The sequence below is a fragment of the Oreochromis aureus genome, linkage group 11 (assembly GCF_013358895.1).
Source record: "Oreochromis aureus strain Israel breed Guangdong linkage group 11, ZZ_aureus, whole genome shotgun sequence".
In the NCBI taxonomy this organism is placed as follows: Eukaryota; Metazoa; Chordata; class Actinopteri; order Cichliformes; family Cichlidae; genus Oreochromis; species Oreochromis aureus.
In genome coordinates this window covers 15101260-15117194 of record NC_052952.1, presented here as the reverse complement: position 1 = coordinate 15117194, position 15935 = coordinate 15101260, and the positions used below count along the sequence as shown (strand labels likewise).

Genomic DNA, 15935 nt, shown 5'->3' with positions numbered 1-15935 from the left:
GGGGGACCCATACATTAAAAAAAGATATCTGTTGCCTCTTTGACCCACGACCTTAATACTCACCACTGTGCGAGGTGCTCAAGTGCATTTCTAGGGCCCTGGGTCCGGAGAAGCTCTTATTGCACTGTGGAAAGGGACAGATACTCGGGGTCTGGTGCTGGCCGCTGTCATTCTCCTCCACCACCGTCTCTGGCTCCCTCTGCCGCCCGCTGCAGTAGTACATGAGATGGGCCTGCAGGTTCCTCTCGCTCCTAAACCAGATTCCACATGCTTTGCAGGGGAAGATGTCCTCTGGAGAGGGGTGGGGAGACAGAACAGGACAGAGGGGATGTGACATCAGGATACAAATAGTACTTTTATATTTAAAGATAAAGGGCCTGCACACGCTCCTCTCATACGTCTACAGTCCTGCCTCTCAAAGCCTGCGTTAAAAGGCTTTTCCACCAAATCCTCGGCTGCAGCATATCGCTGTGTTGCTACCAGTGGGTTGGTGCCCTTTCTCAAGGGCAAACAAGAACACTGGACCATCTGCTTACAGAAGCCTCCCTGTTGAGCTGAACCCAGATAGCCCTCGCTAAGTAAACAAACACACTATTTGCATGAGGCGTGTATTTTGCAATTAACACGTTAGTTCGAGCCTCAGTGTGTTTATGTGAACCCCCCCAAACTTGAAGGTCGATGGCTCTTATCTCCAGCGCAGAGACTCATCTGGGTTAATCTACGCCCGGGCGGAGACGACGCTCCTTGTTAAGCAGGTGACTGAGTGCAGGCTGTGGACTGGTGTGTGTGTGTGTGTGTGTGTGTGTGTGTGTGTGAGAGAGAGACGGAACAGGAGTGCGATTGTGCATGTCTAAACAAAAGCACATCTCGTTCCAGCTCCTGTGCCGGTGCATGTGCAGACACTCACTGTTGACGATGGCAGTAGGCAGGATGGAAGCCATGGCGGCCTGCTGCGGCAGGAGCTGGATGCTGTCCAGCAGCCTGGCTGGGTACATGCCCTCACTCAGAGACATGTGGTTCACCGGCTGCAGACGGGAGTCAAAGTCCACCGCAAACGCCACCAGCTCCTCGCCCTCCATCATGTTCTTGGTGGTAGTGCACCACAGTTGGCCACCTGGACAAAACAGGAGATAGAGGAGACGTTTAAACGCCTGCTGCGAGGGAGGAGAGAGCGCCGTTTCGTGCGCGCGCCAGTAATTCTCGTCTTAAATGTCAGAGCGTTACGCAGAAGGAGAAATGGTAATTGCTTGCGCACAAGTCAAACACTTGAATGGGTGTTGCGTAACTGCGGAGCTTGAATGAATCATCCCGAAGTCTTGATAGTATTCTTAAATAACAAATCGTCAGAAATACAAAGGGTCAGGTCATCAAAATGACAAAAAAATAAACTAGAACAGAAAATTCTTAGCAGGAACATGTGTCTTCTAAAATCAGCGCCAATATTACTCTTGATAACTCTCAGCAAGCTGGCAGCAGTTTTTAGTGCGACAGTTTTTCTTCCTTTCTGCTGTATCAATGAAAACACTGAGATGTGTAGATTTTTCGCACTCTCCTGAAAGACACTCGCTTTTTTTAAATGTCATTTTTCAGCACCGTTAGCAGGGTGACTGTTTACGTTGGCGCGGGGGCACAAATCTCACGTACTTTTATTTTTCCAAAAATTTTGGTGAATACACCCTTTAAAGAGGTAACATCCTTCATCTTTTTTCTTTCAAGGCTACTGGCACTCATATCCAGAAGCAAAGTGCACCTCAGCTGGGCTAAACTGTAGTCTAGAGTGCTGTTGTCAGCGAGAACACTGAGACAGGTCCTCCATAATATTAGATTGTTGTGTTTTGGGATTAAGCATTCCTCTGAAATCTTCTGAACATATTCATTAAGTCGGAGAAAGGGTGGGGCGGGGGGTGTGCAGGAGGAAGCAGGGAGGGAGGGTGGAAGAGGGAGAGAGTGAAGGTTTTAGCTTAGATAATATTTATCTCAGCACATGACAGGCTTTTCAGCTGCACTTCATTTTCCATTGAAGAGATTAAAGTTTTTAATATGACTATTTACAGAAATCTGGCTGGGGAGATAACAACAAACTATGATACGCCGCCGCTAAATGGCAGAATTAGGACATTGTTTCTGAGGAAAGCTGGACAATTAATTAAAGCGTGCTGTTAGCTTTCAAAGATGTGCAAACATACCGACGGAGTGTCAGGCTGAGAAGGGGGGGAGGCGGCGACGGGAGACATGTGATTTGAGCCCTGGCTGATGCGGAATAAAGAGAGTCCTGAGGAGAGGTGTGAAGGCAGGGGGACACTGCTATAGAAAGCCCCGGCACATGTGCAACACTGATTACTCATGTTTACACAAAACCTGTGAATCACCAGGTTTAAAACCGCCCTGCAAAGACGGCGAAGGTGCAAGAAGGAGCAATTCACTTTTCTGTCTGTTTATTAGAGGCACGGCCACAGAGACGGAGCCGCCAAGTCTTTACGCCGCCACAGCACGCGTTACGTCCAAATCGCTGTTAAGTCTGCAGAATAAGGTGCCCCATTATTTCAACAGGAAATTGAATATTTAAGATTTCGCATCACTGTCCTGATTAAAACCTCTCTAGCCCTCTCCTATCTGCTGGTGAAGCACTGGAAATTAGACCAGCACAAATGTGTCAAAGGACTGAAATGGTATTAAAATATGCTATCTCTCAAAGTCCCATTTGTGTGCACACTTCCCCTTCCCCTTGAGTGTGTGCGTGCATGGGCGCGTGCGTCCCAGCGCCACTTTAAAGAGCAGTGCCTATCTGTCGTCCAATCTGCTGTGACGAGACACACACTTCAGGCCGCTCCACTTCATCGTTTTGATTCTGTCATACCACACACTGCCTGGAGAGGCCCTTTGAATTTTTATCTCCTAATTAAAATAACAAAACTCCTCTCCACTGTCTGCCCAAGTTACCATCAAGGTAGATACAAACTGCCACTGACAATGGCGGTGGAATATATCGCAGCCATAGCCACAAAAAAAAAGTTTCTCTCCTCCGCGAGGATCCCTTAGTTCAAAAACGCGCTTACAAAGGGAATTACCAACGAGGCCTCGGCGCTCAGATACAAATCAGTGTTTTCTCGGGTGGGGTGGGGAAGATCAATCCAAATCAAAGACACTGTATGCTCTCTCAGCTTAAAATGAAGCAGATTATTAGGAGTCTGATGGAAATCTTTTGGGTTGTTTTTTTTAAACTGCATTTTCATGGAGGAATATGCACTCAGATTGCATCCCTTCAGCCAAGAATGCTACAGATCCATCTGTTGTGTGTGAGAATGCTGGGAGTGAGTTTTTTAGGACTGCATGTCCCAGTTTTAGTGAGCTGCACAAAACACCGAGGCAGCACTCTGCTCGTTCCACTCACTCACTCAACCAAGACAGGCTAGTAAGGTACATGAGCTCAGGCTGCAGGATTATGCTTTAAACTACACTTATATTGTCATCAGAATGAGAACTGGAAACGAGCAGCTGCTTCCCCTCCGATGTTTGATTATTACAGCTCTACACGTTACGCATCTACATTCAGACCTGACATGCATCCTCTGCGTAGCTTTGTGTCACAAAACTGAAATTGATATGATTAAGTGTGCATAGGATCCTCACATAAACAAACATGCATGCGTGCCCACGGTGCGGGCGCGCAGAGACGTGTGCATTCACAGACCTAGAGTGCAGAAACATGTCCGTTTCATGCACATATGGAGATACAAGGCTCTGAAAAGCGACTGCGTGGAGGCGTCAGGTGGGCAACAGACAAAAAACAAATACCCCATGAAGGAGCGCTCTCGAAAAATCCGTCATGCCTGTTTGCCTCTGATGGCCCTTTTCCGTGACAGGTGATTTAAATCACAGAAACACGGGGCGGGCCACCTATGCCCATGGTGCGATGGGAATGAAAGAAAGGAAAGGAAAGCAGGGGTGGGGGTATGTGTGTGAGGGGGGTGGGAGCGAGGGTCAAGAGTTAAGAGTGAAAGACCAAAAGCGTGAAGTTGTGAAACTGGGGGAAAAGGCTGGGAAAAGTGCAGCTTGTGATTTGCACTTGTTTGCCTGCTGTCTGCAGTGTGAGCTGCCTTTGTGCAGTGGCCAATGCAGTTGGAATGAAGGCTATTGTCTAAATCCTCCTGCAGAGCACCTGATAAAAGAATAAAGAACTATGACATATTCTAAAAACAATGGAGGAATTAAGGGGAGACAATAGGCCAGCTGCCTCATTAAAACAATCAAAAACGGCATCCTGTACGTAGTCCAGATAATTAAAAACCACTGCTTCCTACAGTCTCTCAATACCATATCCACCAGCTCACTGAGGCCCCGAGACTGTGGCTCTGCTGGCTAAATGCCCTCTCCCTTCTCTTCTCCTCTGTTTGATTAATGGTTTATTTGAACGCGCAGCTGAAGATGAACATATGAAGGAATTCATGAAACAAAAATTATAATGCAAACCCTTCTCTCCCCCCCACCCCTCTATAAGCACTCATAAACTAATCAAACGTCTCAGGATGAATCGCAGGCACTGGGGGCGTGTGTCCCCCTCCCCTTTGCCTAAAGCCCTGAGAGATTTCAAAGTGCACGCATCACAGGGGCATTTTTTAATTTTCTCACTTTAAATGACTTTATAAGAAAAACGGATGTGTACAGTATCTGTGTGGATGGGTGGGTGGGTGTGTGTGTTGGGGGGTGGTGTTGGTAGAAGAGAATATGAGATACTTTTTTCAAATATTTTTCTTCCCCACACCCCTTTATTTTTCTTTTTTTTGTGCACCCTGCAAACCGCTACCACCACCACCAGCACCATATCTTAATGAAGCTGCAAACAAATCTCTCATGCCTCGTGCGAAAAGCTGAGAGACAACAAAGCAGCAGAAATAACAGAAGGGCCCGGATAATTAAACTGGCCTGAAGACAGGTATTCAAATGTTGGTGTGTAAACAGCACAACTCTTTAATAGTTTAGCTGTAAAATGCGTAGTTAAGCACATCAGCACTTGCCTCTCCCATCTGTCCAAACACATTACCGTTGCAGAGGCCATTACAGCACTGGAGTACAGTCCCGCTGCACACCAGCCCGTGTGTTATGGGAGGGGTTGAACGGTGCTTCTGGGAACACTAACGCCGGCCCGTCGGCATTATCTGAATGCATCGTGGGGCCATGTGTTAGAAAGAAACACTCTGCAGGTGAAGAAGTGGCCGAGCTTGAGAGGGATATCTGTGAGGTATACTTGTGCTGAAATGCTTGCTGATCCCATTATGTTGTAGAAAAGAGCAAAAGGTTAAAATATCTCATTCTAGATAGCAAAAAAAGACAAGAAAAAAGATGTTCTTTTGTCAAGAATGATGTTGTGGAGACTTCTTTTTTCTTTTTTTCCCTTGGCTTCTTAAAGTGCTCGTCTCCGTCTGTTGGCTCTGCGCTAACTGCTGGTCTTAATTGTGAAGTGAGGCCAGTGGTGCCTGAAGCCACAGAGAGGGTTGTAATTAAAGACCTCTACTCTTCTTGTCTTTAAATCAGCTCCGACTCCTCCTGGTCAAATGGGAACAAGCTGCTTGCACCTACGAATATCAAGTAGCTGTGCACCGTTAGTCACCGCTTCTTCTTCTTCTTCTTCTTTTTGGCTTTCACAAAGCTCCAATCAGAGAAGGAGTGAATTACAACCTGACACAATAAACAACTTCCTCCCTACCCGCCAACCCAACGGATCCTGTAGAAATACTAATCGTGGATGAATAATATCTGTATCTGCACCTGACGAGCGGACCCGATGGTGCCGTGACAAACGCTAAACACATCCTCCTCGTGAATGCTGGTAAATATTTGGACTGTTTCTGGATCATCAGAGTCGAGCACATTAGGATGACTCACGGCTGTCAAACCAGCCGTCACAGTCCCCCGAGCCAGAGCGAGCCGGCGGCAAGAAAGGAAAGCGCTGAGCTTGGACCCGAGCTGGAACATCATTCGTGGGGTCAAACAAGCTTACTATTATTGAGCATAGTACACTAAACTAGAATTAGCTGACTCTACTATTATTTCACCGAGGCTCTGACACAGATTGACTCTCCCTCCCTTTCACTCTCTGCTTCCTCCAATCCTGTTCATGCTTGCTCTCTGCCACTAGGAGGCACTCTTCTCCTGCTCAAGCTTGCAGTCCTTGGATGATTTTTTATTTATTTTTTTTGCCACGATGATGCAGAGATGCCTCAGACATGGCAGGGCAAGCACAGATGCCAGTCTGCCTATACATCCTTGCAGGTAGGTGCTAAAGATTTTACTCTCACGAAGAAAAAAAGGCGTTTGGCTCAAAAGGAATCCGCCCGACCTCATTTCTATTCGATCTGTGACTGGATATTAGGTGTGCGCGGGGCTATGTTTCATGTTTCTCACTCTTTTCTTTATTTAAATGTGTGCGTGTGTGTGTTGTTGCCACATTTCTGTAATTGCATGAGTGGTTTAGTCACTTTTCAACATGTTTTATATTAAAATATATATTAAAATTCAGATATCTGGCAGCAAGACAGTGTCCTTTTTTCCAGGGTAATAATAAATGTTGTTCAGTAAATATGTGTTTACAGAGCCCTGACTTGAGCATGACCCCCCACCCCCAGCAAACACACACACACACCTCTCTGTCTCTCTCTCTCTCTCTCTCTCTTCCTCAAGATTTCTCCTCTCGTTCTGCACTACTACAGTGTCTGGACTAATTTTAGTATCAAGTGTTTTTTTTTTTTTTCAGATATAGCCGGTACCGAGAGCTCATGGATGGCCTTGAGCGAATGGCACGAGGGTCAGAATCCACAAATTAAAAAGTCCTCCCAGGGGAGCCTCACACACGCCGCTCTCTACTGTATACATTCACAGGCAACAAAGACATAAAAGCTGAAGAAGAAGCACCTCCGAACAACGTCTTTCAACACACACGTTTATCAAGTCTTTGAAAAAAAATATATTAAAAAATGATGCAACGATGTGATTCAGCAAATGTTTCACAGAGCAAGAATTAAATGTTTCACTTTGAAATTAAAAGACATTTCCGTGGCTGGTCTCCGGAGATTTGTGTAGTTTTTTTTTTTGTTAAGCACAGTGAGAACGATACTGGCTGGCAGGGGGATGTTTGCCTGGTAATGGTGTTGTAATCATTTTTGAGGGAGAAGAAAATAGAAATGTGAATTAGCAGCTATTTTTGCTCCATTAGGGTGCTATGACGGAGCCCGACTATTTCAATTTCAGATTTATTTATTTTCTAATGAAATGTATTAAATTATAGGAGGAATTACCCGCACGTCACCCGCTTTGCTGTTCGCTCTCTCTTTTTTTGTTGTTTTTTATTTTAAAAAGAAAGATGCACAAAAACATTTGGATGCGTTTCTGTTTTTCCAAACAAATTAAACCTTCTCCCACGAGCACGAAATTTCTACTGAGGACGTTTTAAGCTTCCGGATCTCTGTGCTGTCAGTCTGAAACAATACACAGCCACATTCCTGCAGTACAAAGCTCGCTCTCTCCCTCATTAGCTGCCACACACACACAGTCAGCTTTCTCCTCGTCCGCAGTAAAGTGGAGTAGACTATTAAAGGAAAAGCTCTGACTGGCTCCTCTCTCCGCTCTGCTTTATTCTTTATTTGGACAGGTTTGTCCCATTGAGCACTCTATTAGCTCTCCTTCTCTGCGGGTAGTGCTGCCTGTGTCCTGGTTGTGGCCAGTCGACATGTGTTTACTGCGGCCCCCGCTGCGGCGGCAGGCTGGTTGGGGGCCCGTCCTGACCAAGCCCTGCTAATGGGACCAGAAGACCCCTCGTGACAGGACACCACGGCAGACTCTACCCCTCCCTTCCCTCCAGCTGCGGCCCCGTGGCCCGTGTCCCCCTACCCATCATGCCTCGGCGGGAGCAGGTGAACGGCGCGGGGCCAACGGCGACGCGTTTGGTTTTCCTGGGAGAGCAACGCGCCATCGCCATGCGCCTCAGTGGTTCCTCCAACATGGCTCCGGCCCTACGCCACATGGGCTGCCTGGCCAGTCTGCATGTGTGTGGGTGTATGTGTGTGCGCGCGTGATTGTGTGTGTGTGTATTTGTGGTGTATGGTGGATGCCAGCCCTAATGCAAATGCTTGCCGTTTAAAAAATGGGAGCCTCTCTCCTCCTCTGTCTCTCCTATTTGGAAAGGTCTATTTTGGCCTTCTGGTGCTGGCAGTTATTTTTTTCCTCTCCAGAAGGACAGAGAGCCAGAAAGATGCACCTGTCATCCTTTTTGGAATTCAACATTTATTGATCTGGTCACGAGGAACAGAATTTATAGAGTTATGTGTTTTGTTTTTTTCTTCCTTTACAAACACCTACCGATTTCTGTGTTAAAAAATGTGCTTGTTTTATTTGCAAAGCCAGCCTTATTTACAAGCACGCTCATTTGGTATTCACAGGACAAGCGATGCACGCGCGCACACGCTCTGACACGCACACCAGTCACTCGTGCAGCATCCCAGCATGCCCTCCATCTCTGCACCCCGGTAATTCTACATATTGCTTAAAGTATGTGCTAATTAAATTTTCTGACGGTTTTTGCGAGAGAAATAAATAATCTGCGGCTAAAAGGCCTAATTGCGTTTGTCACATTGTGTCTCGGTGGCTAGAGCATCGGGAGCACAGCCGCTGCCCTTGCTCATTGCCATTCTGTCGTCCTGGCAAGCCCCCTCTCTGCCCCAGGTATCACCACGCGGCCATCTGGAGCCGACATCTGTCTCTCTATTGATCACAAGGGTTTAGCACTTGATCAAACAGACTGCGACAGGAAATTGCTCTTTTCCCCACAGAAAAGGCCAATCGCCTGCGTGAGGGTAATAGAGTGGAACTGAGATGCAGCACCGGCGCGGTGGGCAGGCAGGCACAGGCGCAGCCGGGCAGGCAGCGGCACGGCGGTGTCGGCCGCTGTGGAGGTGGCAGGGGATGGCATGGGCACTAAAGTCCAATGCCACGCTTACCAGCGCCACGTTTCTAACCTCACTGCTAACGCAACAGCAGCATTAGGAGAGCAAAAGAAATAGAAGAGAACAGAACACGTGCACGCAGGCGATGACACCATCACCTCCGATTAAAAGAAGCCGCCGTACTGTGAGCGGAATCACTCAGGTAACCCAACAGCTGTCTGAAAGTGTTGGAAAAGCTGAAATATGCTACGTGATAAGTACGCCAGATGGTGAGAAATTAATGCATTTATTTCCCGAGGAGGAAAAAAAGCAAAACAGAAACTAACTCTGTTTACTTTGTCATTAACACCAAGGCTGTCAGTTTTCATCGGAATTAAAACGGACGACGAGCAGGGTGCAAATGTTCAAACACTGTGTGTTTAGCATGTAACCGAGCACCCCCGGTGGAAGGCTCCAACAGAGGGAAATCCCTGACAAGGACTGGAGTTGTCTCTTGCTCGCTGGTATCCCCGGTGGAGTTCAACACACTATTAGTGCCTGGAGGTGCACAGTTAGCTGAGGCTGTGGTCCACATCTAAAAAAAAATTAAATAAATAAAATATTGTGGCTCCCCTCTTTTCGGGCATGCTTTCGAGGCACTCACTGTAACAACATGTTTAGCAAGTATGGACAATTTGATACTGAAGGTGACATTTATTCAGCATTGTAGGAAATATTTAATTGTTCCTGCAGAGAGCGAGATATGTTTCCCCTTGCCTACAGTGCTGGGATTGTCCTTTTGGAATATGATGCAAATTCGGGATGAAGCAACTAATTCCTTCCTTGCACCCCTGTGCACTCACCCCCTCCCCGCCACCCCCACCTCAACTCAATCCTCCGCCAGCCTCCATTCCTCCCCCAGACACGAGGATTCTGATTAATCGTGTGACCGCCCCTCGTTTTGCATTTTTTACACAATCTCACGGCGCCACGGTGAGATGTGCGAGGTGGTTTCGCCACTTTTTTGGCAAGCTGAAAAAAGACGTAGCCCAAGGAAGAACAAGTCGAAAGTATGAAGGGGTGGGGGGGGAGAAAAAAAATATGACCAGGGGACGTGATAAAAAATTATCAGCCAGTGTGTTTTCCTGTTTGGTTTTAATCTACATTTAATTAAATTCTTATCTGCTGTGTGCTTATGGCTGCATTTGAATGGCGAGGCTGCATTCATTATGAATGGTAAAATTGAACTCAGTACATTGTGTGTGGCCCAATAAAGAAACAAGACTCTTATTGCAGTGCATGCACAAGCTCCGACAGACATGCGGAAAAAATAAGTCAATTAAGATCGGTCTTTAAATTACCGCTGTATCAAAACAAGGGGCGGGAGCATGCTCCATAATAGAATCCTGACAGGGGGAGAGCGAGCACGGTCGACTGTTGTTAATATACATCCCATTTGATACAGCCAATTGTATTAGTCTGTTTATGGAATACACACAGTTGATGCGCAGTAGATTTACTACTCTATCATGATAGTTCATAATTGACAGCAGTGGGGGGGGGTCTGTGAATACAGAGGTCACATTAAGAAAGAAACTGTGTCAGCAGTATGACGAGAGTTCCTCGTAAAGATCTGCTGGTTTATCTGAATGTGAGAGGTCAACAGCAAAGGTCAACGACAGAATATGTAGACAATATGTGGGACGCAGTAGATACCAAAGAGTCAAATCCAAGGCAACAGAGAGAGAGAGAAGATTGTAATACTACTGACAAAAGACACAGGGCTTATAATGGGCGGGCGGCACTTTATAAGCTAAGAACAATATCCCAGCGGCAGCACCCCGGAAAAACACCCTGAGCTGATGCTACAAAGTTGGGCCCCGCAAAATCCCTAAATCTTCTCTTTTGCTTATTCCAAGCAGCGTGGGGGGTGGGCGGGTGGTTCAGGGAAGCTCCCTGCTGCCTGCCCGTGTTTACAGAGCCGTTCTCATCTCTAGGCCTTGCTCATCCATGGCACTGACACACGGTGTCGACATGATTAGGGGTCTGCCTTTGCGTAGGGCTGCGTTTGTGCGTGTGTGTGCGCGGGGGGTGGTGGTGGTTGGAGGATCGGCAGATGAATGACTGGTGCATCGGAGAGGGATCACAGCAGATAATCGCTCCCGACTGCTGCGCCGGAGCTCTCAGATCCGGTCTTTAAAATAATGTTCGGAGTCAAGTCTCTCCAAAGCCCCCCCCCCACTCCCCGCCTCTCGCAGGTTATCTTCTGCATTTTATGTTTGCTGTTTAAATCTTAACGGGGACACGAGCAGCAAGGGAGAGCAAATATGTCTGGAGTTGGAGGAAGCGGAGTGGAAATGTTATTGCGGGGGGTTGGATGGGGTGGGGTTAAGATTAGCCTTAGCAAGGGGCCGAGGAGATGAAACTCCTCTCTCCATTCGGACGGCTTTCACACTCCTCGCGAAAAGCTCGGAATGTTTTGAATTTAACCTTGGGAGGGCCGGGTGTCTGCGAGAAGCGCGGCGAGGATAATGAATCTGACCTCTCGCTTAAGAGTGATATCATTCGAAGGCTTTCAGTCAAACGCGAAGACAAACACCAAATCTCCTTAAGTGCATTTAAATACAGACCACCAGCAGCACTCAAGACAGTGTGAACACAGCGCAACATAAATTCCAATATCATAAATACTCCTATCACACAAACAGAGGTGCCATAAAGCACGGCTGCCCGTGTCTGGGACTATAAACCTCTGGCGTTACTCATAGGGAATAAACACACATGCACAATTTACTGCACAAGACCCCCCCCCTCCGCCCGCACCTCCCCACCTTTGTTTATCTTTTAAATAAGCACACTTTATCACCCTCCTGCATAAGCAAATTGCATGCAATGTGTGTTGTTTTAACATGTGATACGCTGTCCAGAAGATTCATTTCTCCCGACAAATTCAATTGTCTTTGCAATATCCTGCTGCCATAGGCATCAGGCCCCATCACCTGTTCGTTATCACTGGGCGTCCTGTTCGGGAGCTCTTGAAACGGTGCCATGGCATTGACTCTCAGTTTAAACAGCAGGTCTCTGAACTTCTCACGGTTGATGGCGGAGGCTGGAAAATTACGCTAACAACTAATTAACATCATAAAGAGCGTTTAAATGGACGGACGACACCTGCAACCTTCATTTGCACACGCTGACGCCGAATTACCTGTGTTTTTATTTTTTGCAGATAACGCGAGCGTTTTTTTTAAAACTACCTTTTCGAATATTCATTTTTTTTGTGTGCGGCTGGTTTTAGAGTTGGCACTGGCATCCCTTTTTTGCTATGTACTGTAAAAAAAAGAAAAGAAAAAAAAAAGCCACTGGGCCAAAAATAATAATTGTCAAAACAGAGTGCTGGCAGAATTACTAAAGCTGTTTTTTTCTTCTCCCTCTATGAGTTTGTGTGCACCTTAAAAAAAAAAAGCTGCCATATTCTGTGCCTGAAATAACACATTCCATTTCTAATTTCTATTTGAATATAAAATATTTCCAGGCGGCAGACATGGACCTCCAGTTACTGGTCCGAATAACAAAGTGCTGCCTGTCAGTCTGAGACACTTTGCTGGCTGGCTGAACTAAGCTGGTTTAGACTGACAAGGCTTCAACGGTGGCAGCCTCAGCTTCCACTGGCAGGCCTCTGGAGTCCCTCCTCACTCCGGCTCCCCAGCCTCAGAGTCTTTCGCTGGCGGTGGCCACAATACAGTCAAGTATCCGTGTTCTTTGAAACCGCACTCCCTGTGTCTTCCCTTCAAAGGTTTGAAGCAGGACGGTAATGCACTCACACCTCATTACAGAGCCACATTATGGACTACAGCAGTAATACGCCTTTAATCTTCTCCAAATCGTTATAAATGTCAAGTTGGGGCCAGGGACTTCCCAGTCTACTGCACCAATGGCTTAGCCTGCTATCCCCCTCTTTTCCGTATTAGCTATAGCCAGAGTATTACGTTCACTGCCAGATCCCCTGAAACTTTCAACTCTTTTGTTCCAACATTCAATGCACCATTAACATACCCTTTGAAATTGTCTCTTACCACCCCCCTCCTCCCCCCAAAAAGGCCCCAAACAGCTAAATATGAAAACAGTCGATACCCCTACCCCGCCACATGCACCTCCCGTACCTCCCCCTTCTTTTCCTCAGCCTCTCCTAATGAGACGCAACATCCCCGTCTCTCCACTGAAGGATCCAGACTTTCCGTGTGATAGAGAGACTGCGGCTGTTTATTAATAATGAATTTGGATGTTTTGCGCGCGGAATGTTATCAGCGTGCACACAATCCCACCAATAGTTTGCCCTGATGGGGTAGCTGGGTTCCTCATTAGCAGAACATATTTAATCCAGAAGTTTCTTATCAAATGTCACACCTGCATCTCTAAATGGCATTTTCACATTCATTCGCCTGTATTTGGGAGATGAGGCTCCAAGGTGCTTTGCAGAGATTAAGAAGGAGAGAGAGTGCAAGCTTATTTTATCATTTAGCGGGTCTGGAAGGAATCCAAGGAGTTTTTGTCTTGTTGTTGTAATTAGAAAGCCTTTTAAGTGATAACGCCTGCATAGGAATATGAATATGTAGCGATCAGGCCAGTTCTCTCCCCCCCCCTCCACCTCCTCCCTCCTCCTCATTTCTCTCTCTCTCTCTTTCTCCCTCTCTCTTTTCCTGTGTCTCTCTCCCCCCACTCTCTTTCTTAGCTTTTTTAAATTGTTGAATGCTGAGTTTTTGTTCTATGTACAGCACGGATTAACTCGGAGGCTTCAGAAGTTTAATGAAAGACTTGAAAGTGCACGCTTTTTCTTGTTTCTTGACTGCGACAGCGGTTCTTTTTCCTGTGCAAGAGCGGACATGACATGAGTGCATTTTTTGGTTTTGTTTTTATACCTAAAAGCGTAAAAAGGGTGGACATTGCTCTCCTTGAGGACACATTTCAGCAGCGGGACTTGAGAAAACCCCGCTGCACGGCAATATAAAAAACCGAACCTGTATTTTCTGACACCCATCCAGAATTAAAAGAGCATTTTAATAAAATGCGCTACAGTTCTGGTGAGTGTCAAGAGGAATAACAGGCCTCAGACCCGTTTTATTTTTCTTCAGTGGATAATTGAACACTCCCTGTGAAAAAAGCTCAGATGTTTAACTTTTTTTTTGTTACAATGCTCCTCTGCAGCGTTACAAAAACGAAGCAGGTCGCTCAGTAGTGACATTTTAGTCCCTGTGTATATCCAGAAAAGCTGCTGCAGCTAACCACTGGGCCAGAGATAAGTGCAAAACTGAGAAGTATTGATCCAGTAATAGTGGTTCACGCTTTGACTCTGACACCTTAACCCTGCAGACATAATGTCATAGCCTCTTATCCTTTCCTCTTAACACAACCTGTCTATCTCCCACAAGCTGTCACCTCTAGTAATACGCTTCTCAAAAGCTCCCCTAAATCACTGAAATCATTGCACTTTCAGACATTATTTATTTTCCCGCCTCTTAAAAGTGAGGCATGATTTACAGTTCAGTAAAAGGTTGCCCCCCCCCCTCTCTCTCGTCCTCCATTTCCCATTAGACCTGCTAGCACTTTCTGTTGAGGTAATTCCATTTCTACCATTGTAAGAGCTGCTACATAGCAATTACTATGTTAGGTCTGTGTAATTGTGTTGGCTTACAGCGCATGACAAATACAGTGGAGCTAGACCCGGCATAGTGATCCCACATGTGTGCTGGTTTAGACGTTTTCATTAATTGAAAGCGTCACTGTGTAACAGTGCAGTATTACACTCTGGCAGGTATGAATGAAGTCTAATACAGCTTAATTACTCTGCAGCTAAATATGTATTTGTGGGGATCCCTTATGTGGGGCTTTTTATCTGTTACAAATCACAAGTTTAAACCACTGGAGGGTGGGAGAGATAATTAGTGAGGGTTTAAGCACCTAGAATTCTAATAGAAAAATGCTTGAATGAATCCAAACATCTCTCTGACATACAAAACGCTGGAAATAATCAGACGTTTTGCCTGAACTTTTTTATTTTTTTGATCGATATGTTTCTTAAGCTTGTAATGAGAGCGGCCTCGGCCAAACGTTGACATTATATGCAAATTTTGTTTATTATCTCACAGGCAGCACAGATCCTGCCTTGGTTGGGGCTGGTGCAGCCCACAGCAACTTCCAAGCAAGGTTTATGCACAAGGGTTTCTAATTAGCTCTCTGAGGGCCGCAGTTAGAGCCACACTTTCCACAACAGCCGTTGGGAAGTTGAACACTAACTTGGAGGGCTCCATATGTTGCCCAGGAGGCCTGAGAGACAGACTGATTCTGTGTTTTTCACGTCAGGGAGCCACTACGTTCCCGAACAGAGCTTTTCTCTCTCCTGTACATAGAGATGGAAAAGTTGCCAAACCAATGAGCGGCATTCATCATTAGTTGCATGTCTTTGGGCTGCTATCATTTAAAATGAATGGCTTCAAATCTGACGCCCTTACCACACAGGAAATCAATTCAAACAATGATAGCAGGAGACTCCAAACACATGCGTGGAAACGTGATTTTTAGAAAAGCTCTTTAATGGTGGTTGTATAAAGGCTTTCATTCAGAACTGAACCCCTGTATACACATGAATGAAGAAGTCACTGTATGCATTCTACGTATTACCTGCCGGTCATGAGGAAGGAGGTGGGACAAACTTTTTTTAATATTAAGCAAACACAATGGTGCATAAAATAACCATGAAATAATCGCACTACGCTTTAGATCAGGGGTGAGAAACACAAGGCCCAGAGACCAAAGTTGGTCTGGCAAAGACTCGATCGTGGCCCACTGGGTGGTGAGTGTGAAGGAGGGCATACTTTTTTTTACTTTTAACTGTTTTTCCATAAGTTTGAAAATTTGGCTTAATGATAAAACAGTAACTAAGTAATAGGTAAACAATTAAATGTATACTATAGAAACAGTTTTTTACAGCAGTTCCACAGTAAAAATAAATATAAAAAAAAT

The 15935-nt window shown here is 46.0% G+C and overlaps 1 protein-coding gene across 2 annotated transcripts in view; it reads right to left on the bottom strand.

Annotated features, from left to right (window-relative positions):
* Positions 1 to 15935, bottom strand: part of zfpm2a (zinc finger protein, FOG family member 2a) — a 120670-nt gene that overhangs the window by 3976 nt on the left and 100759 nt on the right. For both annotated transcript variants that reach the window (XM_031740259.2, XM_039619798.1), the window contains 2 exons: positions 908 to 1114; positions 64 to 291 (listed from right to left, as the gene is read on the bottom strand). In XM_031740259.2, the coding sequence (XP_031596119.1) occupies positions 64 to 291; positions 908 to 1114 (435 nt within the window). The remainder of the gene's footprint in view (positions 1 to 63; positions 292 to 907; positions 1115 to 15935) is intronic.